This window comes from Neopsephotus bourkii, unplaced genomic scaffold (assembly GCF_033783945.1).
Source record: "Neopsephotus bourkii isolate Nb327-2 ecotype Australia unplaced genomic scaffold, CSIRO-AGI_Nbou_v1 NB_1768, whole genome shotgun sequence".
Classification (NCBI taxonomy): domain Eukaryota; kingdom Metazoa; phylum Chordata; class Aves; order Psittaciformes; family Psittacidae; genus Neopsephotus; species Neopsephotus bourkii.
Genome location: NW_026902242.1, coordinates 11,924,371 through 11,948,361, shown reverse-complemented (window position 1 = coordinate 11,948,361; position 23,991 = coordinate 11,924,371). Strand labels below are relative to the sequence as shown.

The 23,991-nt window shown below is 38.4% G+C and overlaps 2 protein-coding genes across 3 annotated transcripts in view; both read left to right on the top strand.

Moving 5' to 3' along the window:
• Nucleotides 1–1,154: 1,154 nt before the first annotated feature.
• ZBTB41 (zinc finger and BTB domain containing 41) lies at nt 1,155–20,519 on the top strand. The gene is made up of 11 exons (XM_061379205.1): nt 1,155–1,297; nt 1,985–3,220; nt 5,131–5,338; nt 6,075–6,144; nt 9,129–9,276; nt 10,007–10,136; nt 11,346–11,441; nt 11,965–12,071; nt 13,493–13,598; nt 14,579–14,667; nt 15,401–20,519. The coding sequence occupies exons 2-11, from the start codon at nt 2,098–2,100 to the stop codon at nt 16,042–16,044; spliced, it is 2,721 nt and encodes a 906-aa protein (XP_061235189.1). The 5' UTR covers nt 1,155–1,297; nt 1,985–2,097; the 3' UTR covers nt 16,045–20,519.
• Nucleotides 20,520–21,068: 549 nt separating this feature from the next.
• The window catches only part of ASPM (assembly factor for spindle microtubules), a 29,250-nt gene continuing 26,327 nt past the window's right edge, over nt 21,069–23,991 (top strand). For both annotated transcript variants that reach the window (XM_061379304.1, XM_061379303.1), the window contains exons 1-2: nt 21,069–21,445; nt 23,522–23,665. In XM_061379304.1, coding sequence (XP_061235288.1) covers nt 21,140–21,445; nt 23,522–23,665 — 450 coding nt within the window. In that variant the 5' untranslated portion in view covers nt 21,069–21,139. The remainder of the gene's footprint in view (nt 21,446–23,521; nt 23,666–23,991) is intronic.

Here is a 23,991-nt window from a genome sequence, read left to right as displayed (position 1 = left end):
CTATGGAAATGGCAAGGCCCAAGAAGCAAGTTAACTGCTAAATGATGTTTTTATGTACTTACTATGCACATTAGAGTGAAATGTAAGGCTTAGCTTAAAATTTAGTGCCTTGCTCTCAAAACTTTCATTTTCCATGCAAAATCAAAATAGAGAAACTTATTTTTTTAGAGTTTTATACAGTTTAACTATGACTCTATAGAAATTAAAGTCAGGCAAGCACAAGCAACACCCTAAAAGAGCCAATGCTTTGTAGAAAACTAGACCTGCCTTCAGCACATCAGAAACGTAGTAGTATTGATTGCTCTATTATTACTGGCAGACAGTATAGCAACAATCAGGAGGTAGCAAGTACTTTGAGAATTTTCACTGGTTTTGTTGCACAATGCAACACCTGAAAGTCAGGCAGTGTTTATTATGTGAAGTGCCAACCACTATCGATTTACACATCATAAATACCTAACACGTGCTGTGTTATAACGTTTCATGCCGCATTAATATCACAGCTCTTCCTTAAAGCTCTCAGAAGAAAAAACTCATTTTCAGTGCCACACTGTCACTAGCTTTGGAAAGCTGGACATGTAATTAATAGGAGGATGAATGCCTTCTGGAATGCCGATGAGCCGCAGCTTTGGGCAGATATTCGCCCGAGCCGTGGGACGCTTGCAGCCTGTTGCCATTTAGGAAGCATGAAAACATGGATTTCACAAGTATGTATCCAAGTGCTTCACAATATCCCCGGCAAAAGCAAGATAACATTACTGAAGAAGACTACGGCACCCTGGAAGTGCCGAGTTGCGTGTAGCGCACTGCTGTAAACGCACAACACCCCTTGCTCTCACGCAGCGCTTCCAAACGGCGGCCTAAACGCAAACGCGCCGCGGCTCCTAAGAGCTGAGGACTCCCGGCGCTGCCCGCCGCTAACCGCTGCCCCGCAGCGGCCGCACAGAACTCAACCTCCGGAGACTTGGAATGCGCAGGAGCGCCCATCGCGGGCGCCTCCCCGCTCACGGGCTCTCCCGCGCCACCCCGCAGGCCGCCGCGGCGGCTCACGGTGCCCCGGCCGGCAATACCCCGTCAACGGAGGGCCGCGGCGGCACAGTACACGGCACCGCCCCGCCGGCCTCTCGCTGCCACACTACCCCCGCCATCTCCCCCGCGCATGCTCGGCAACGGCGCCGTCACCCCCTCACGCTGCGCGCGTCGCCGGGATCCGGAAGCGGCGGAAGAGGGCACGGGAGCGGGGTGCAGAGGCGATTAGCGGCCGAGAGAGGCCCGCGGAGCGCTCAGCGCCGCGCAGGTGGGTGAGGCCGCCCCGTCGGGGCCTTGCGGGGAGGAGGGGGACCGGTCGCGGGGAAGCAAGGGGGCGGCCATTATTTGTCCCGCTCGGCAGGGGCGGCGGGGGGGGCAGGGTATTCACGGTCGCCGTCATGCGGGGAGCGGGTCCGGGGCGCCCTGTGTGCCCCCAAGCGCGGTGCCGTAGGGCCCCCCTCTGGGCGGACCTGCTGGCGACGGACAAAGACCCCGTGCTGGAGTGGTAGGGCTGGAATCCCGTCCGCTGACTTGACAGTTGGTGGTGACAGGAGCGGGAGAGGGCCTTGCCGGCGCGTCTCCGGGCTGGCTCCAGGGGACGGGCGGCCGGCGGAAAAAGCAGAAGAGCTGTCGGAGTGTGTTGGGGTTAAACGGAAAGTGAGTGCGCTTCGGGGTAATAATAACAGTGGACGCCCATTCCGGCGTATTTCACGGGCTATATGTGTCTAGGGAGTGAAACCAGCCCAAGCTGCCTCTTTAGATCTAATAATAGGCAGTGTCAGCTCACTTGCTCTGAGTAGTGCCATGGTCTGGAATGGGAAGTGATGAGATTAAAGTAATTTAATAAAAGCTTAAGGTATGCAGGGTAGATAAAACCAAGAGTATAGAAAGTAGTAATAGGAAAAGAAGCTACTGTTAGGTGCTTATAGTAATTTGTATCATAATTCTTTTGCAGATTACGAAATTACTGTTGCATATTATCTCAAGGTCTGGAGCAGAACCAAGTCTTCATAAGAGTTTCTTACCCATCACCTATGAAGCTCCTGATTTTGAAGCTGCACTTCTGCAATGAAGAAAAGGAGAAGGCTCACTGCAAATCTAAACGAAAAGGTTCACCTTGGCCATGAGAAAGACACTTCAGAGCAGATTCTTGTAGTAGACTGTGCGCAGAAAATTGTCCCAAAGGCTGCAGAAATAACCCATGCAGATCAGGTTGAATCTTCCAAAGAACTTTCGCCATCGCCAGAGCAAAGAAAGCTCCTAAGCTCATTGCAGTATAACAAAAATCTACTGAAATACTTAAATGACGATAGACAGAAACATCCATCATTTTGTGATTTACTCATTATTGTAGAAGGGAAAGAATTTAGTGCTCACAAAGTTGTAGTGGCTGTCGGGAGTAGTTATTTTCATGCCTGTTTGAGTAAAAATCCAAGCACTGATGTTGTCACGTTAGATCATGTAACTCATTCTGTCTTCCAGCATTTGCTTGAGTTTCTCTACACCTCAGAGTTTTTTGTGTATAAGAATGAAATCCCACTAGTGCTGGAAGCAGCAAAATTTCTAGATATCATCGATGCAGTGAAGTTGCTAAATAACGAAAGCGTTTCTAACATACAGACTGATGTGGTAACTGATGTGCCTACACAGGTAGAAACACTCAATGAACTGACAGGTAAACTGTTAAACAGTCATCAGTGCACTTTTTGTGGTCGAAGTTTCTGCTACAAGAAGTCCTTAGAAAATCATTTGGCTAAAGCCCACAGATCGTTTTCACTGGAAAGAAAGCATGGGTTAAAAATGGTTGAGAAGGCCAGCCTTTCCACTAGATGTTCCACAAGAAACCGCAAATACACAGCTAAACCTGATAACAGCGACAATGAAAGCGGTGATGCCTCCGACAGCAATTTGGAAAAAGTCAGTTCTGACAAGGAAATGTCTGATAGAAGTGAATTTGAAGACAGTGAAAGTGAATGCAATGCTGATGAAGAGGGACAGGAAGAGGAAATGTCAGGTGAAGATTCAGACTCTGAAGAACAAAGTGAAAAAGAACAGAATGATACTGAAGAGGGTTCTGAGGCAGTTGATTCAATGGGGAATATTCCTGAAGGCTTAGCTCCAGTCATCATTCAAAGCAGTAGCAAAAAACTACTGCAGTGTCCCAAGTGTGAGAAAAAATTTGATCGAATAGGTAAGAGCAAGATAGGTAAATGGTGGTGCTATTTGTATGGGAAATAAACTAAGCTGTTTCTCTGTCCTAGAGATAGAATTTCTGAATCACTGATCCAGTATGCTGCTGGTCTTTGTAAGTGTAGTAGGTTGTTACGTCTATGGTACTAAACAGTTTCAGTAAATGAACGGAGTGCATCAGTTGAAAAATCTGTAAGTACTAAATTTATTTCTCTATCACAGCTCTGGATTCCAGCTGTTAAGTGTGGCATGTAAGAACAGCCTTGAAAAAGGAGGGAAACACAGCAAGATATTAAGTCTGCAGAAATTTCTTGAATGAAGTCTGAGACCTTTACTGCCAAATTAATTTTAAGTAACAAAGCTGTCATTGTTGCTGTAGTATAGCAGCACCATTGTCAAACAGCCTGAAATTCTTCCATTCTATATGATGTGTAGATGCTTTGGACTCAGATACTGACCTTTAGCTTCATTTTTCTTGTCTGTGGTTAGCACCAAGTAATACTTCGTCAGCTTAATCTGTTGTGTTAGGATTGTTAATGTTACAGTCAAATCTAGACATATAGTTACTTGGGATAGCAGTAGAGTAAAAATTCCTTCCTGACATGTCCAATGCTTTCCTGTCCTCTTTTCCCACATTAAAACTAGATCACTGTTATATTCTAGAATTTTAGTGTTCTTTATGCTGGAATAAATGTTTAATTATGATCACATAAGGTATTGACTTCCTGTCAATCCTGGGAATTAGGAAAGAAACAGTTTCTCATACTTTGAGGCATTTTTTGGTGTTACTAGGTGCGTTGTGTCTTTCATAATTCTGAAATTTTAGGAGTCTAGGAAAACGGTTGGGGGTAGTGTGTGTGTTAATTCCTACTTATACCCAGTGTATTTATCTTGCTGAGGTGAAGTGAATTTTCCAGGGTCACAAAATACATCGTAGAAGTTATTTAACACTAAAAATGTGGGATTTAACTGTTCCTGTAGTGCCATATCTTAAAAGTAACATAGGAATTTTGTGAACTTGAGAGATTTTTTAATATTGAAAGGCTACTATGTAGAAATAAATGGCTTGTGAGTAAGGTTGTGATGGTACAGTTTGGTTCTGCGTGCATTGGAAACCTTTTCCTCTGTGCATGTTCATAACTTAGAATTCTAGCTTTGTGCTCAAAAAATACGAGTTAAAATAAGTGAAAGTGACAAAGTATTTCCCTATAAGCCTTATTACAGTAGACAATTGATTTTTATCTTAAATTATGAGCTATAGTACTTTTTTTTTTCCTCCTCTATCTAACTCCCAGAATTATAGTGTATATTCTACAGAGAAAAAATATACATAGTACAAAGAAGGGACCCTGCTATTGATTTGAGGTAGGTGGGTCCTCGGTTTAAGATGGATTTCTGTCCTCAGGAAAAAACTGGCAAACAGAAGAGGGAATATAACCAGTGTGGAAGAAAGGAGAGTAGTATTTTTATTTATGGTAATATCTCGGTTGTGAAATATGTAGATCATTTGCAAGGATCTGTATCATACATTTCGTGTTTTGTTATTTGAAAGTACCTTTAAGAATAACCAGTTTGTTGCAAGGCTGCTCCCTTTTCCAAAAAGGTACTTCACAGTCAGTACCTAATGAGAGTAGTGTAACTTTTGGTTCTTAAGAGCAGAGTATGCTGTAGGGTTGAAGGAGGGGGATTGGTAACCTTCACACAGATTTAATGGTAATACAGAGGCCTTTTTATGAAACACGTATGTGATCACTGCAGTTTTCAGTGGTGTAAACCAGTATGAATCTTTAGATGTGTGTGGAAGATACTTGACCACGTTTGCGAGAGATGTGATAGAGCAAACCCTAAATGTGTATATTATAGGTGATATCTTTTACAGTTTTTACTAATGGATTTTTTGTTGTTGTACAGGCAAATATGAGAGCCATACGCGTGTACACACGGGTGAGAAGCCTTTTGAGTGTGATATATGTCACCAGCGCTATTCAACGAAGTCCAACCTCACAGTGCACAGAAAGAAGCACTCCAGTGATACTGACTTTCATAAAAAGGAGCACAAATGTCCCTACTGTAATAAGCTGCATGCAAGCAAAAAGACTTTAGCAAAGCACGTGAAAAGGCAAGTATGAGCAAATTTGCCTTGCATTTCTGAAGAATCTTTTTATTTTGAGTTCAAAAGTGAAGAGAAATGTATGTATGCAAACAGCATGTTCTGCATTAATTCTGTAACTTTCTTTAAATAAGTATCTTTTGAAAAGACATGCAATTAGCATTATCAACTAACGTGCCTTGAGGAGTGTGTAGGGACTGATTAAATGGCACTAATGGCTCTGTAGGAGTTCTGCCGTAGGTTTTTACTGTTAATTTTAGGATTCTCTGATTAGCTAATACAGTGAGTCAGAATACAAGTCTTAATATTTATCTGTGTTACATTTAATTTGGAGGAAGAAAAAAAAGTATCTTCTTTGGTTTTAAATGTTGATGCTATACTATTGATGATAATAGGTGGATAAACCATTTCCATGCAGATTCCTTTAGGTGAATAATTTGTTTATGGCAGGTGTAATTGTAGGGCAGTATTATTTACATACTGCTTTTTTTCCTTTTTCTTTGTAAAGATCCATAAAGCATTATAATTAAAACTGTCCTCTTACCAACTGTCATATGAGTATCTACAGGAATCTAAAGTCACCACTGCTTTCCGTGTGCCTGTAGAATCCTTTAACTATCAGTATTCTGTTCTATGGTTTGGTGATCACTTTTGTAACACATGAAGTATAGAAGTGGATATTTAGTATTTGGACGATCTTTGTCTTTGAAGTTACAGCTACTTTCAGCTTCTGTCTTCCTCCTAGGTTTCATCCAGGGAATGTAGAAGAATTTCTGTCTATCAAAAAGACAAAGAGCGAAGGTTGGAAATGTGATGTAAGTAATACTTCAGTACTTTCATGTTGCTGTTTCTTCGTATAGGTACTATGTTTTGTGACTTGAATACTTTAGTGAAAGTACAGTATGTGTTTCTGTGAAATCTCAGTAAGCTTTCTAAGTAGTGGTATAAAATTTCTCTTTATGTGCTGATTTAATGGCTAAACTTTGTCTGTATGTACAGCTTGTCACTGGGTAAATAATACCAAATTGAATTGCAAAATAGTTAAAAGCAATATGTTTTAATGTTAATGTAATGTAATGTTAATATTGTTGTTCAGTTACATCAATTTGCAGATGATTAGAGTGTTATGAATACTTAAAAAACAGAGTGTTTGCTCTCCCATTAATTATGCACATCAAACACTGACCATAATATATACTGTTTTGGAAGACTCACTAGTGAGGAAAATAGGTATGAAAAACTTTTTCATTTACCTGCGTATGTGCCTCAACAGAGTTGTAAATTTGTACTAAATTTACCTCTAGTTGTAAAATTGTAGAAGCCTTTCCTTGATTTTCCTCAGGAGAGGTATATGTGTGAAACTATTATCTACTGTAAAAAAGGAGTTTGAAGAACTTTTTTTCTCTCTCTCTGCTGCCAAATAATACTTTTTCAAATGTGTGTGGGTTTTTTTTAAGTTAATCAGTTTACCATTTTTTCAGGGCAGCTGTTTTGTTTGTGCAAACTGCTATATGCCCCTGTGTGTCTGTAATATTAGGTGCTGTAACATAATTACTAACCTTGCTTTGTTTGTGGACTCTCACTTATAAACATACAGTAGGCGGCTGGGAGACACCAACTGTAGGAATTTGTAGTGTTCGTTCTGCTGGTGATGGTACCATGGCTGAATGTATTATATTACATCGATGACCAGACAGCGTTATCTTCCAAATGAAGTTACGTTGTGTAAACATATTATAGATCCTGTTTGTTACTAGATAAGAAATGTTTTTACAGTGGGAATCAATCTTGCAGCATTAATGATGTTCGTTTCTTGGAAAGTACTTTTGCCAGATGAATGTTTTGGTAAACTCCACTTTGGGATTTGGTTGTTGGGTTTTGTTAAGTTTATGTTAGCTAGATTTTTTCAAGATGTGAGCTGCTGCTCTTGTATTACTCATGTGCATTGAAAATGGGCTTGAATTGAAAGCAGGGGTAGGATTTTAGGTTTTATAGCAGCTGGAGAATGAACAGAACCCTTAGGAACTGTGACTTTGTTTTCAGGTTGTTTAGTATGTTCTGAGGGCTGAGGTGCTACAGATGTAAGATGCAGTATTTCTTCAGGTTGTTGGTTTATGCTGTAGTCCATGTGTAAACACCAGGATTTGGTGACCATACTTTAATCCTTGAGGAATATGAGCAAATTCACAGAAACATTAGAGTATTAATAGTAAATAAAAGCAAGAAGGCCATTATGCTTTTTACAGGTATGGGGTTTTCTTACACTTATATTTAACATTAAAGAGTTTTTGAACAAATAAACCTGTTCGTTCTGATTTTCTGAGACTAAAAGTGTTATCCAGGTGTGCTCTGAGAAACTGTTTGCACAATTTTATCTATGGGAGTTAGGTAAGTACTAAATTCAGATATTATAAACAATGGCAACAGTTTCAAGGTGAAATCAGTGAGTGAGCCCTGTGTTGATTTATGTTAGAGCATAGGGCCCCGATGTTAAATTATAATACCTAGTTTAATACCTAAATTTGAGCTGTGGCTTCAATTCTGTAATTGAGCTGCATAGAATCATAGAATAGTTAGGGTTGGAAAGGACCTTAAGATCATCAAGTTCCAACCCCCCTGCCATGGGCAGGGACACCTCACTCTAAACCATATTACCCAAGGCCTCATCCAACCTGGCCTTGAACACTGCCAGGGATGGAGGATTCACAACCTCCCTGGACAACCTATTCCAGTGCCTCACCACCCTAACAGGAAAGAATTTCCTCCTTATATCCAATCTAAACTTCCCCTGTTTAAATTTTAACCCATTACCCCTTGTCATACCACTACAGTCCCTAATGAAGAGTCCATCCCCAGCATCCCTATATGCCCCCTTCAGATACTGGAAGGCTGCTATGAGGTCTCCACGCATCCTTCTCTTCTCCAGGCTGAACAGCCCCAGCTTTCTCAGCCGATATTCATATGGGAGGTGCTCCAGTCCCCTGATCATTCTTCTGGCCCTCCTCTGGACTTGCTCCAACAGATCCATGTCCTTTTTATGTTGAGGACACCAGAACTGTACACAATACTCCAAGTGAGGTCTCACGAGAGCAGAGTAAAGGGGCAGAATCACCTCCTTCGACCTGCTGGTCACATGCTTACTTTAATTACTCTACTAGCAATTCTTCTACATTTAGGTTTTGATTCTTCTGAAAACAGTACTAAAAAGCTCATATAATTTTAACATTGTGAAAGTTCTGTATCTCTAAAATGTATTTTGAATTCTATTTCTTTGTTGGTGTTGGCATTTTCTCTTTAATACATGCTGTCAGAGAATTTCCTAGAGGAAATAAAGGAGCAGGTATGACTCTAGTTCTTCAGTAGGTTATACCACAACAGCTGAGCTGTTTCATATCCAAAACCAATCCAAAGCTACTTGATTTTTTCAGTTGGGTTATTTTCTGCAAAATTACTGTGTTGAAACACCCTAGGAAATAGTCTGGTAAGTGCTGGAATCAGTAGAAAGAAGTGGGGTGGAACATGTAACTGTATACAAGAGTTGTCAGTAGTTTGATTTAGGCTGCCATGGGTTGGCATACTAATATATGTAGTGCAATCCACTAGGGTTTATGGAGAATACAGATTTTTTTATGTTAACTGCAAGACTTCACAGGTTGGGATAGAGTGTGTATTTGAAGAATACATGTTTAATTTTACGTTGCTAAATAGAGCAGATGAACTAAACTGTTAAGTGTTTATGAATAGGAGTATAATCTGGTTATAACTGATGTATCTTTGACAAATTGTATTATCATTTTAGATTTGTAAGAAGTCTTTCACTCGAAGACCTCATTTAGAAGAGCATATGATCCTTCACTCTCAGGATAAACCTTTTAAGTGTACCTACTGTGAAGAGCATTTTAAATCCCGATTTGCAAGACTGAAACATCAAGAAAAATTCCATCTCGGTATAGAAACATCCTTCTGACATGTAAACAATAGATTTAAAGTAAAACCTTCCTCTGCCATTGTATGTCTTGATCAGTCTGGTTTCCACCCAGCCTCCTTTTCCAGTTTTGTCAGGGAGTTGGGTGGTTGGTTTTGGTTGGGTTTTGGTTATTTTGGGGGGGGGGGGGTGGGGGGGTGGTGAAGGGTTTGTTAGTTGATTTTTTTACTGTTCAGCTGTCTTTTAAAGGCATTATATTGTACCTAAATAAATGCAGAGAGGTTTTTTTGGAAGAAGGATCAAGGTTAGTTTTGTTTTAAAACCTTTCTGTGTGAAATTTTTTCTCAACTAAGTCAAATTCCTCCTAAAGTTTTCCAAAGACCTTTTTATTTCCTTGAGAAGTATTCTGAAGACGTCCTTATTACTATTAATTATTTCTGCCGGGTAGGAACTAGATTGGTGGTAGTAATAGGAATTAATTTTTTCAAACAGTCTAAGTGAGCTGAATCACTTTTGACTATTCTGAATTTTTGCAATCATGGAATTTGCTAAAATACCAGGTATTAGAAATAACTTCTGGGCAGAAGGTGCACAGTCTAATTAAAGTATGCTGACTGCACTAAACATTAGTAATTTGTTAGACAGAACTTTTGCTTTGTAAATTGCTGAGGGTTTTCGCAAGTAACCAGTCTGTACATCTTGTTTGGTTTAACTGACAGTTAATAATGCTGTGCCTGTCTGTTTCCTTGTAGGGCCTTTTCCTTGTGACATTTGTGGCCGCCAGTTTAATGATACAGGAAATCTGAAACGCCATGTAGAGTGTACTCATGGAGGAAAGAGAAAATGGACATGTTTCATCTGTGGAAAATCTGTTAGGGAACGGTAAGGAGTTGCATGACTACTTGAACTTAAGCAGAGCAGAGCAATATTTATAGAGTACTTTAATTCTGAGTATGCTTTAGCTTTGAATTTTTAACTTAAATGAGAGCATTTCAGAGGGCTACTATATTAAAAGGTAGCGCTAGAGCTGCAGGTAACGTGGTTTTTGTGGTGACCTCTAAAATAGAGGGTGACACCTGTACGTAATTAGTTGTAAGGCAGAACTGTATTAAAAAAGTATTACCTCTAATTCACTTTGGGTTCCTGTGTTGTGCAAGAACATCTTGCCATACATATTTTGGTAAATAAACTGATGAGGACAGGAAGATCAGGAGCACTGAATGACTAAGAATGGTAGGAATGACTAAAAAATTGGACTTCTACTGACATGGTTTCATGGAAGATGAAATAATACTGTACAACCTTTGCTACTGCTTCTCTAAATGGAGGAAATAAATGTTATTTTAGCACTTTGAAAAGTGGAAGCTCTACAAGTTGGCTCATAAATTCTAGTATGAAAAAAAGGCACAGGAAAGCTGTAGAAATATAAAATATGCATGTATTAAAAGGAAATGCACAAATGCAATAATGAAATAGTAAACAGACTGTAAAGCACAGATAGTCTTTCGGTTCTAGAAAGATCATTTATGTTATGTAAGGCAAAAATGTTGCTCTTTTTAGAAAAGAATTTTTTTTTTGTACAGCATAAAAAGAATTTTGAAAAAAAAAACCACAAAAGTATGAGCACTGAAGGAGATTGAAGAATTTTCTCTCTTGTTTTGTTCACATATTTACCAGCAGTGTATGCAGTAAATGTTATTGCCTGATTCTTTTGCTTGAGGGGAATTTTTATCTGCATGCGCTTTTTTTTTAACATCCACGATCTAGATTTCCTACAAGTCTGATTTTCAAGCTCTGGCTTAGATATACATGCAAAACCAAGAAAATTCTTACATAGAAAATGCTGTCAAACTTGATGTTTTCTCCAGTTTATAATGGGGCAATGTTTTATTTCTTTGCTTATATTGTTTCCAGACCCTGCAGGTTCAGTAAATAGTATATAGTGCTTTTGAATGTATGTGTGTATGTGTGTATCTGAATAAATCGATGAAGTTATTTGTGATCCCTCAGAGTTAAAGAAATGGAGAAAAAATCTGTTTAAAGTGGCAGTGACTTTACTTAAAATTATATTTTACTGCCTTTGTTAAACAGAACAACTTTGAAAGAACATCTGAGAATTCACAGTGGAGAGAAGCCTCATCTTTGCAGTATTTGCGGGCAGAGTTTTCGTCATGGAAGCTCTTACAGGTACAGATTTTTATGAGATAAGCTTCTAAACTGTCTCACGTATTTGGTGATACATATACATTCGTGTTACCAACATAGCTCTTCAAAATGCATGTGTTTTGGTTTATTCCCACTCTGAAAGCATTGATAAATACTTTAAACATGCTTAAATATTGAAAAGATATTAACCTGTGAGAAGTCATTTACTTTTTTAATACTTTAGGGGTTTAAACACAGACAGAATCCCATACAAATCTTGTGTCGGAGTTGACTTTCTTGCACATCTAAAACTTTTGCATCTTTGTTATTCAAAGAGAAAATAAGCAGAGGACTAAAATATCCTACTAAGTTAACTCATATGAGAGTTTAGCTCTGTTCGCTCTTGCTTTCTAAGAGCAGTTTAAGTATACCTCATCTGAAGGTTATTTCCTGATATTTATGTCAAGCACTAAAGAGTATGTTTTCTGGTATTTTGCATTGAATTAGCAGTAGATTATGTTAAAAATACTGCATTTTATGATTATATGTATGACTAAATATACAGACTTCATCTAAGAGTCCACCATGATGACAAGAGATATGAATGTGAAGAATGTGGGAAAACATTTATTCGGCATGATCATCTGACAAAACACAAAAAAATACACTCAGGTAGGCATTTTCTTTGAAAATTGGTTTTGAAATTACTATTTCAAAATAAAATCAAATTAAAAATTAATTATGGATTTTTTTCTTTCAGTACATGCAATGTTTTCTGTCTGATAAAAGTTCTTACTATTTTTAAGGTCTACTAAAGTAGGGTTAATCTTACATACATTTTCAAGATTTGAAAGCAAAGTGTTTCCTCCATGTTAACATAGAAAGCTGAGGGACAGTCAAAAACATGTAACAGTAAATTGCTTTAAAAATAAGAATAATAAAAAGCAAAAGTGAAAAAGGAGGATTTTTTTTTAATGAGTCCAGATTTCTTTTTTTTAATAGCAATTGTGTGAAATATTATTACCACAACACAGAAGAAGCTGTCACAGTCTCTGACAAAGTTTGTACACTGATCACTTTAATGTAAGGATTTAAAGAGGTGTTTCTGAAGTCTATTATGGGGGAGAAGGAGGGAAGGAAGGTGATGGGTGTCAACCCTCAGAACAGCCAGTTGGGGATGATCAGGAGGAAGAAAAAAATCTGTTGCACTGACAGTAGAAAGGTTATCAAATGTATAGGAAAAGTGAAGATTCACTAGGGACTTTTTCAGAACAGGATCTGAAGGGAGGGAGGCCTTCTAGGAGGCAAAATACTTTCTAGGCAGCATGAAAATATGAAAGTGATCAGAGTCTAAACTTCCTGAGCCTTTATTTTGAAGGACAGCTTCTTTTTTTTCATGTTTGAAATCATAATGTCTGCTATAAAATAAAGAAATCTTTGAAAAAACAAGTACAAAAAAAAAAAATCCTCTTTTCTACTCTATTTGCTTTTCCCCCCTCTAGAAAGTTACATTCTTTGACTGTCCACACTCCTCCTACTTACATGAGAAGAAATACTCTGCCATTTTATGGAAGATCTCAAGATGACTAAAAAGAACCAAGATACTTTTAAACAGCAGCCTAAAAGAAAAAGGTAACTATGTAAATCAGGATAATTAAAAAAATAAATACTGTGATGTAATTTTTAGTACTAAAATTTGTACTAAAGTGATTGGTATCTTTAAATAAGCCTCTATCTTTAGAGCCTCTGAATTATCGAAGATACCACAGTTCGGGTCACAATTCATAGAGTAGATTCCTAGTCATTCACTTGTACCTCTCATGCAGTAGGTGTTTGGGGAGGTGTCTCTTAACTCAGGAGTGTGAATTTCATTGTAGAAATGACTAACGGTCACTACTAGTCATCTATAACAAGTGGTAAAAGTCTTTACTCTGGTAGAAGCAACCTACTTCCTGAATTGTGTTCTTTTATATTCTTCTCTGAGTAAGGTGTGGAAGAGCTTGATTGATTGAACTTTGTGAACATGGATCTGCTGTTTTACGATTACAGTCCCAGAAGTTTTAATCAAAATGTATTGAATTTTGCCCATATAGGTGAGAAAGCACATCAGTGTGAAGAATGTGGAAAATGTTTTGGCCGTAGAGATCACCTTACTGTTCATTATAAAAGTGTTCATCTGGGAGAAAAAGTTTGGCAAAAGTAAGTGTGGGGTTTTTACAGGTGTGTAAATACTTCTGTACTGTAACTGATTTGGTTGGGACTTGCATGTTCTTGCAGAATTCTAGCAGTCTGTGTCTTTGTCATGCCCATTACCTGAGTCTTGAAAGAGATGAAGTGGATGTCAGAAAAGTACCTTCACAATTTAATCAAGATGTTTTCATACAAATATCATAATTAAGTACATAAAACCATAAAAAAGAATCAAATTTTTATCTATCAATTAGCTGTCTCAATGTTGTTCTAAATTGATGGTTTGGTGTAATACTGTCATTGCAGACTAGTTAAGACTGAAATATTGGACATAATTTAAGCACTGTGAGAACTATCACACACTTAGGTATTTTAGAAACTGGTAGAAGGTTAGGGACTCTGAAAGTAGGTAAAAACTTTGAAACCTAAATTGTGTCTGTAAATTGAAAACGCAGTAGGGTTTTTAAATTCCTGAGCTCCAAAAAAAACTGTTTCAGAGATTTCAAATAAACTGAGACCTAGTTGTTTTTCAAATGATGTTTTAACTCCTTGTGTTTGTGTTGAAAGTACAGTACATTGTCTGTTTATTCTGTTTGATTTTTCTTAATAGCCAATAGCCTACACAATTCATAGTACTTTATTTATGGCAAAAGTCTGTCAAAGCTAAAGCCACTTGTGGATCTTCGGCAAAAACTGTTACTTAAGGTTGTTTTGCATATCAGAAAAGAAGTTTTAGTGGCTTTTGCATTTTAATAGTAAGTTTTAATCTCAACAGAGAGTAAGATTGAATATTGAAAAGAATCTCATTGACCTTATTGGTATGCAAGTGCCAGGAAATGTGAACATAAGTGTGGAAATTTGGAAACTTTGATATCCAGCTATTTTGCAATGAAAGATTTCAGAAAGGAGTGTACACATAGCTTTATTTTTTGTTGGTTTAAAAAAAATGAAAATCTAACATGAAATGTCTTTTTTTTTTTTCTTTAAAGATATAAAGCAACATTTCACCAATGTGAAGTCTGTAAGAAAGTTTTTAAAGGGAAATCAAGTTTGGAAATGCATTTTAGGACACATTCAGGTAAAAATAAAATAAACGCCAACAAAACAACGAACCATGTAGGAATGTATTTTTATGCATCAACACTGATGGAATTATTTCATTATGGTTGTTGAGCATTTAGCAGGAAGAAGCAAGACTTCTTATTCTTTCCCATAAGCTGGTCATTCTACCTTCTGAATATATCAGTTAAAACGCTGATAATCCTCAACACAGGTTTGCAGTGTGCTCTGTACGCCTCTTTTTTTTTTTCAGTTTATTGGTGTATATTCACCAAATTTACCCAGGCCATCTAACTATTTTTGTGGTCTAGAGAATACTGCATTTCAAGTGGTAATCTAAACAAGAATTAGAAATCCCTTTGGAAAGTTTTATGTCCTTATCTGTTTGACTTTGGTTTTCCTGCCTTATGTTTAGGAAAATCATTGTCCTTTTGAAATATATAGAAGTACTAATTGCGCTCATTTAATAGCAGTATCATAACAGTTAAAGATTTTATTTGGTATATATTCTGATTATCTTTGGGTGTACCAAAGAGAATTGTATGTAAGGAGAAGGATATGCTAATATAACTTCTAAACATATATTTAATGGCTCCCCTGATTCCAAAATTGATGCTAAACATATGCTCTTTGTTTTCAGTAAAATTTTTTTATACTAGGTCTTTGTGCCAAAATCCATGTATGTATTTGTAAATTTATGTGTGACGTGGTGTTCCTCAGAATAACTAATTCTTACTTCTCTGCCTTTACAGGCGAGAAACCCTACAAATGTCAAATCTGTAATCAGTCTTTTAGAATTAAGAAGACGTTAACAAAACACATGGTTATTCATTCAGATGCTCGACCTTTTAATTGCCAACACTGCCATGCAACGTTTAAACGAAAAGACAAGCTGAAGTATCATATTGATCATGTTCATGGATCAAAGGCTGCAGAAGAGGCATTGACATCTTCTTCAGAGGAAAAGCTAGTCTCCTTACCAGTGCAGTACACCTCTGATGACAAAGTTTACCAGACTGAGGCTAAACAATATGTGGAACAGTCCAAAGCATATCAGTCAGAAGCCAAAACTTTGCTACAGAATGTATCCACAGAAGTATGTGTACCTGTGACTCTGGTACCAGTTCAGATGTCTGATCCGCAAGCTGATCTAGTACAGCATACTACTCAGTCACATGGCATTCTTCCTCCACAACCTGAGCAGACAGATTATCAAAGAGCATCAGATCTGTCATTTCTAGAGAAATACACTCTTACTCCACAGCCTGCAAATATTGTTCATCCTGTAAGGCCTGAGCAAATGTTGGATCCTAGAGACCAGTCATATCTCGGAACTTTACTGGGCCTTGATACAGCTCCTACTGTACAGAATATTTCAAACAGTGAACATTCATGATCAGACCATAACATTCCACCCAATTTACTAAGCCATTAGCCAACAGAAGGCTGATATGGCAATTAAGATTTATATTTTATATTTTATTTGGACTCATGAGTTTTCTGCATAGTTTTGGAAAACCAGGTTTGTTTACATGACATTTGAACATTAAGGCACATTTTGATGCATAACGAAAGAGTGGTTTTTGTGATTTTAAGAGTTTTTAAAAATCCTATAGATGGTCTTCTAAAAACTGTGTTCTGAAATATCTTTAAGCATAGTGGCTGAAAAATGTAATCACATATCTGGCTATTAATTTAAAAAAATGTTTGCCTTTCTGCATCTCACTTTGAGTTAATGTTTCAAGTGTAATAGAAAGTATTCTGAAAGGATAAGGACTGCATCAAGTTCCTTAGAAGTTGTAAGGGCAGGCAGGGATATAAACCACAAACTTTGTATTGTGTTTCACACAGAAATTAAAATATAATTTTACTTGAACCCTCAGGCATTTTTGGAGGGTTTTAAAAACTGCTGGATTCTGGAGCCCAGCCAGTGGATACAGAAACTAGCTTCTTCTCAAAAGTGATTCAGATATTTTATGCAGACACTAAACGGGGTGTTTGGTCATTCCCCCGACTATAAGTAGGCTGCCTAAATTTGGCCTCTTAAGTCTTCCTTGAGCTCTGTATGTTGAATAATGTGGGAAGATCCAGACAATTACATTGTCTAATTTTCTACAGTTAGACGTATATAATTCTAATACGCGTTTTTTTCATGCTTTTTAACCTAGTTTGTCTTCCAAAGTGTGCCCCACACTCTAACTTTGAAAGAAATGGGGGTATTTGCAAGGTCATTTTAATCTGTGAACAGTCATAAAGGATTGGCATGGTTTATTCTTGTGAGAATGTAAGTTACGCCAGGGTCCCACATTAGCATGCTTATTTTCAGGTTATCTGTGATGGAGAAGAAGTTTTGAAGACTGTTATTTCCAGAACAGTACTCAACTTCTATTGAAAAAAAGAAGGAAATAATCATAAATCTCTTGTGACTTACTAATGAAATTGTTTTGTTTCTCACTTTCTTGTACAGTGTTTATAAAACAAAGTCAAGCTCTTGAGAGTATTTTATGTCTAATTATTTTTAACTTTTTCTTTACTAGGCATAAGGGTTTTGTTTTGCTTTGGGTTTGTTTTTGTTTTTTTTCCAAAAGAATCGTTTTAAACTACAGGTCTAGTGTAATTCATGGTGAAATGTAGTTTAATTTAACCTCATCAAGCTTTCTATTTTAAGCCTACTTTAAAAGTAATTATTCTGTTTGTTTGTTGAATATTATGCCAAAGAAAATACCTGAAGTAATCTTATCATCTTCATTATTCCTCACAAGGATTATATATTAAGGAAAAATTTTCCCCAGGTTTTCCTGTTCTTAAATTATTATCTTAAAGAAACTTTTAAAATGGGAAACTGGGCATATGTCTGTTACTGTAACTGTTAAATTTATCCAGTGACCTGAGCACAAGCACTCTGTGGTGAAAAGCTGTTTTATCATCACAGTTCTATAAATTCTTAAGTGGCATGGGTCATTTTAAATCCTACTGAAATACTTTGGTGTTAGATTCTGTTAATCCCAATCTACTTCAGTTTTGAGCAGTTTGCAGGAGAGGGGCCGGAGCTGCCTGAATGTTCATATTTCGAAGCTTGTACCCTAATGGATTCTTAACCTAAACACACCAAAGATTTCTGTTAGCTGTTAAATGGTGGCAGAGTTATAGAATTTTAAGTGTTATTGATATTTAAATAGGACTTAGCCAAAGAAGCACAATAGAAGTCCTAAACTTTAAAAGTTCAGTTTCTAAAACAGGACTACATATGTTTAACTGTTCTATGTTTGTATCTCTAAAGTAAAATTTAGAGCTGTGCTCTGGGAATGTTCAAACTGACATGCTGTAAATATATCTGGTAGGAAGCTGAATTCTAGCAAATACACAGCAATAATGAGGCCATTGAATGCCACCTCCTGAAAGGACACTATCAAGTACTGCCATTTCTGCTGAGTCCGCCTTCAGCCCGTTTCAAAATAAAACTCTTTCTGTCATCCTCACACTCCATGGCTTGAAAATGGATGTTTTATGTGTAGTTTTCAAGTCAACATGTATGTATAGTATTCATATAAATGCTTCTGGACATGAAACATGCCTTCCAGCATTTGTAATTGTGTTGTTAAAAATAACCCGACATCAGTGGTGTCAGTGTAGTTGCCAGACTAACAAGCCTGTCTTTGTTATTTCTTGGTTTTTTTCCTGTCCTACAGTAGGAAAAAAGTATTGTAGGATTTTGGCAAAACAGTGACATAAAAGCAGTTGGTAACAAAGGTTTTCTTTTTAAAATCCAGTCTGTTCAGAAGGCACTGTAGGAAAATAGTAAAATGGAGTTTGGAGCATGTTTACTTGATAATGTCCTTCAAAAATTCTTTCATTATTGTGCCTTTTATATATATCCTGAATAATGTTTTTTTTCTCTAGTTCAGTTGATTATTTGGAAAACATTAATGGTCAATATTTTCCAAAGGGCTTCATATCTTTGGGTGCCCAACAAGAAACAGACCATAAAAGGACTCATTTTCCAGAAACCAAGTGCTATCTTTGCTGTTTGGGTGGCCAGAGTTACTAGTCATTCCTGGAAAAAATGACCTACTAGTTCTTTGGCATTCTTCTCTTTGCAGATAACCCTACTAGTCAGTGTTTTTACCTGCTGGTCAGGCTGGATCATTGCCAGTTGACAGTGAAAGAAAATAGGAAAGCTTATGTGCTAGATACATAGTTTTTATTTTTAATATCATGAGCTGTAATTCTTATGGCTTTACATTTATTTAAAATTCATATATGAACAAAGTACATTTTCATGGACTGGTACTTCATTTGGTAGGTGGAAGTACGTGGTCTCTGCTTGACAGAGGACAGTTCCTCTTTGGAGAACTGAGGTGAAGGGCAGAGATCTGCACCTCACAGCTACGTGGGTCAAAACTCCGTAGGTGTCTGGTACCTCCATTTTAATATGTATGTGTACTCATCCAAGAGTGCATGTCCTATTGAGCATGGAGGGTGCTTTTATGATAAAGGCTATGTTTTATCTGGCAGTCACAGACTCAGTTGACCATTTGTTGCCAAAGAAGGAAGAAGCAGGTCTTTCAAAAATGTCTTTAAAGAGTGATCAGTGAGTGGCACATCGCAGAAAGTTCGTCTTTTCTACCAGCTGACCTTTGGGGAGAAGAGTGGATTCTGTGTTGGTACTCTAAACTGCTACCTTGTTCTGAGAACTTATTGCACTTGTTGTGTTTAAAAATTGAATTCTGTATTTTTTGCTAAACAAAATTAAGTGGATTTTATGTTCAGTTTATTTATTTATATTGGAATTTCCTTTTTGAGCACTGACACTTTTCCTACAGAAGTATGGCTCTCATGGGCTCTTTTTCTGCTGAATATCAGTAATTGTAATGGTGATGATACATCTTCTGTAAAGCTGTGGTTTCCTTAACAATATAGTGCTACTTTAGTCTGGATTGTAAATCGGGTAGTTAGTTTTTAAAAATGGGTCTTACCAGAACACAGTGACAGAACACGTATCGGTCTCATCGAAGAGATAGGCTTAGTTCCCTAGTAATGAATGTGAAAGACCATCCAGAACACTGAAGAATGCTTCAAAGGAATCACCTCATGATGTGCTTGACTGAACATGAAATGTGTTATGGAGTGCTAAGGAATAAATGACCCTCAAGTTTTAAAATCTGAAATGATTTCTGTGTAGGGGTTGATGATTGTAAAGTTATGAATGGATTCTAAGGAGTATGTAGTAGATTATTGTTTTAAGGGAAAAAAACCACCTGTTCAAAATAAGTGAAATGCTTCTATATTGAGCATACCTGCGTAACTAATCCAGGTTGCGTGTCTTCCACGTGACTGAAGCTGAAGGGAAGTAGAATGTGTTTATCTGTAGGTCCTTGTGACTGCTGGCACATGCCATCTTCTTCTACAATACCATCTCACGGTGCTTTGGTTGTTTCCATCATATGCATTAAGAATGATACTGGCAGCATATAGTGCAGGGCAGTCACTTTGCTTAAGCCCGGAAGGGTCTTCTTTCACGGTTCCTGAGAAATGGTTTGGTTTAAAAAGATTTGATGGATTAAAGGTAACAATGGCAAATTTATTTTTTTCATCCCCCATAACCGTTTTGATTCTGTTAAAATGTCAGTCCTTTTATATGAAAGATTAAGGTGAAATAAACTCAATATTTTGTCACTGGTGTATAAGATAATGTGTTTTAAATGTGATCTGTATAGGTTGATATTTTAGATGGAAGTCCTTAAGTAAAGTTGTCTTTTTCGGGCTAATTCTTTGCTGTAAGGAAAAGTTAGGAGGTGTACTGTAACTGTAGAAGTACTCAGTCCTATGTGTAATTTTGTTTGTTATGGAAAAGTAAAGTTCCTTTGTCTTAACACTGCTCGCTTCACAGGATTTCTTGCAGGGGTGCTTGCACTAGGTTTTGATTTCTCTCCAGGGCCCCTTTTTATTTTAATAGCATGGAAATGCAGCACTGTGTGTGTCTTTCAGCTTTAAAGCTCACAAAAGATAAACAAATGAGTTTTGTTTTGGTGGTTTGTTTTGTTTTCTTTTTCATTAAATTTGTGTGCATCTCATTCTACTTAAAAATATTTTGTAAATTAAATTTATTTAGAAAAATAATTGGCTTTGTTTGATTTTTTTTTAAATAATGTGGGAAGAGCTTCTTAGCATGAAGGTTTTCTAAATCTGTTCTTAATTATCTTTATCTATTTATCTATCACCATCATTTCATTGGGAAGCATAGCTCCAGCTCTGCAGGTCCGACCACACGGCGCCGCCTAGCTCCTGCGAGGTCGGGTCGTTTAAATAAAACACCCGAAGCTCATTGGCGGAGCAGCGAGGGGAGGGGCAAGGCCGGGTGATTCGGCGCGGGGATTGGCGTGGGCGCCGCGTTTGAACCGGCTGGTGGAGGCACGGCGGTTGGTGCGGTGGCGGATTGCTGGTTGTGTGACGAGCGGGAGCAGATCCCGCTCCGGGGTTCTGCCCCGGGTATGGCAGCGGATTTCTTCTCCGGAGCGGCGGTGTGGGAGCTGGGTGCTGCTGCCAACCCTAGGAGACGGCGGCGCTGGAGCATGCGGGGTGATGAAGGGGACGCGGATGAAGTCCCCGCTGTGCTGGTCCTGAGCCACTTCTCCCGGCCGCCGTTCCTCAGCTTCGGCAGCCTGCGTGTGGGCGCCTCCCGCACGCGCCTCCTGGGCATCGACAACCCCAACGCAGAGGACGCCGAGGTGGTCGTCGACCGCTTCCCGGCTTCTGACAAGGGCTTCAGCATCGAGCGTCGCCGCTTTTTCGTTCAGGTATCGGGAGGGGCGCGGGGCTGCGGCAGCGAGGACTGTGGGTCGTGTGACACCCGAGGGGGCCTGGTACGCTGCTGGGCGGTGGGGAAGGCCGAGGCCTGAGGCGTGATACTGGTTTGCAGCGTTATCCTCCGCCGGAAGATTCACGCATCACCTTGCCGTGTCCAACCATAGGATGGGTTGGGGTGGGTTTGGTAGCCGGTACCCTTGGAGCTGCATCCGTGCTATGCTGCTTGTTTCGCCTTCGCGTGAAAGCGGAAATGCAGGGGGAGCCTTAGGTGGTGGGGTGAGACCTCCCGGGCCCGGGGGGTGGCTGTCACAGGCACAGAGGGGCTTTTGGCAGGAAGGTGGCGAGGAAAAAATGAAGTAAATGTTCTCCGGCAATGTGCTTTTAAAAAGAGAGGCAGAAGGGTGAGAGGTGTTCAAAAGCGATCCTTCAAAACATCGGAGATGATTTGTTTATGAAAAAGGCTAAGGGAGCTTGTGGAGGAGATAGTAATTCACTCTTCTGCATAGTAATAATATAATTGAGAGCAAAGCAGGTTTAATCTAGGAATAAATATACAGTTGCCGAAGACATATAAACCACGTCTGAGGCAATCAATGCTGGGACTTTTTTTAAGGACAACTTAAACAAAAAACTCTCCAGAGCCTTTGTGAGAAACTCTCTGGAGATTCTTTGCATCAATGCGCTTACGAAAACAGACTGGAGTCTCGCTGTGAAGTATTTGAATAACAAGTTCTTATAGTAATTAATGAATGCTAACCAATGCTGACCGGCTTTACTGTATAAGCACATATTGAATTAGTTTATATGTTTTTATTAAATACATCTGCCAGAGGAAGCGGAATTCCTAATTTGTATGCCCAAGAGCTTGGTCATTTTCAAACTTTTTTATTTTTATCTGAGGTACAACCATTCTTTAGTCTATGTCTTGGTTTTGCAGGGACAGAGTTGCTGGTCTTCTTGATAGCCAGTACAGTGCTGTGTTCTGGCTTTAGTATGAGAATAATGCTGATAACACACCAGTGTTATGGTTGTTGCTCAGAAGTGCTCACCCTGATCAAGGTCTTTGCAGTCTCATGCTCTGGCAGTGAGGAGGGAGGGGCACAAGAAGCCCAGAGGGAGCAGAGACAGGACACCTGACATGAACTAACCAGAGGAGGATATTCCATACCACAGCATGTCATGCCCAGTATAAAAACTGGGAGGAGTTGGCCAAGAGGGGAAGACTGCTGCTCCATCGTGGGCTGGGCATCAGTCAGTGGGTGATGAGCACTTGTGCATCATTTGTGTTTCTTGGGTTTTATTCTTCTTCCAATTTTTTCCTATTATTACAGTTGTTATGTTTTACTTCAGTTATTAAGCTCTTCTTACCTCAACCTGTGAATTTTACCTTTTTCTGATATTCCTCCCCATTCCATGGCTGGTGTGTGTGCATACTTTGTTGACTGCTGGGCTTAAACCATGACAGTCTGTCAGTATTGAGACCATCACAGCACCTTAAGTTACTCCTATATAAAACCTATGTAACTGTGGGTTACATAATCTTTATATCATGCATAGCTCCATAGCTTCCTTGCTTATTTACATTTTTATTCAATGAAGGTAGGTGTCAAATCTCATCTTTGTAGGTTATTTAACTAAAAGAAATTTACACCCGTATTTAGATTCAGGTAAGGTCCTAAAAAATAACCTCTGATTATTGGTCCAACTATAATTCTCACTAAATTACTTTAAAAGACTTACATTGTTAGTATGTGCAACAAGTTATTTCTTCTACCTTTACTAAAATTCTGTCCTTTCTACTATGTTATATCTGCATGTGTTCTTGCTTGTTTTCCTTTGTAGTTTCATTAAGAGGTATGTGCCCTTTTATTAAGAAACATTCTTGACAGAGATTGCTTAAATTTACATGCCAGGGGAAAAATCGACATTTAAAAACTGCTTATTTTTCCATGTTGTCAGAATATATGCTGCTTATCTATACTGCTTCTAATTTGATTCAATTACTTTATCTTTCTTACATAAGTGTACCTAAGTACTAGATTTAATTGTTTCTTTTTCTCCAATAGTCAGGACAAAAAGTCTTTGCTTCTGTAACATGGACACCATTAGAAGAAGGAAAAGTCAGAGAACTGATAACTTTTATTATTAATGGCATTGTAAAACATCAAGCTGTGCTCCTGGGTGTTGCTGAGCAGCCTCTGAAGAAAAAGGTGAGTGTATGTTTATTATGTGTCTTAATTCCATTACTTTGACATAGCTGACACAATACTAAGTTTATTAGTAAAAAAAATCAGTGAAGGAGAATTACAATTTGGTAAATGATGCTGTCTGTAGGAATACCCATTGTCTTAATTATTTTTCATCTGGGTTGGAAAGTAGATACTAGTGCATTGCAGTTTAGAGACTAAAACTAAAACATGACCCAAAAAGCCTGAAAATAATTTGCAATGAGTTTTGGACTAGGTATTCTTTTTGTAGTAGTTTTAGACTTCTAATACACTAGTAACCTTCATTTTTACACATGAAAGTATTTAGA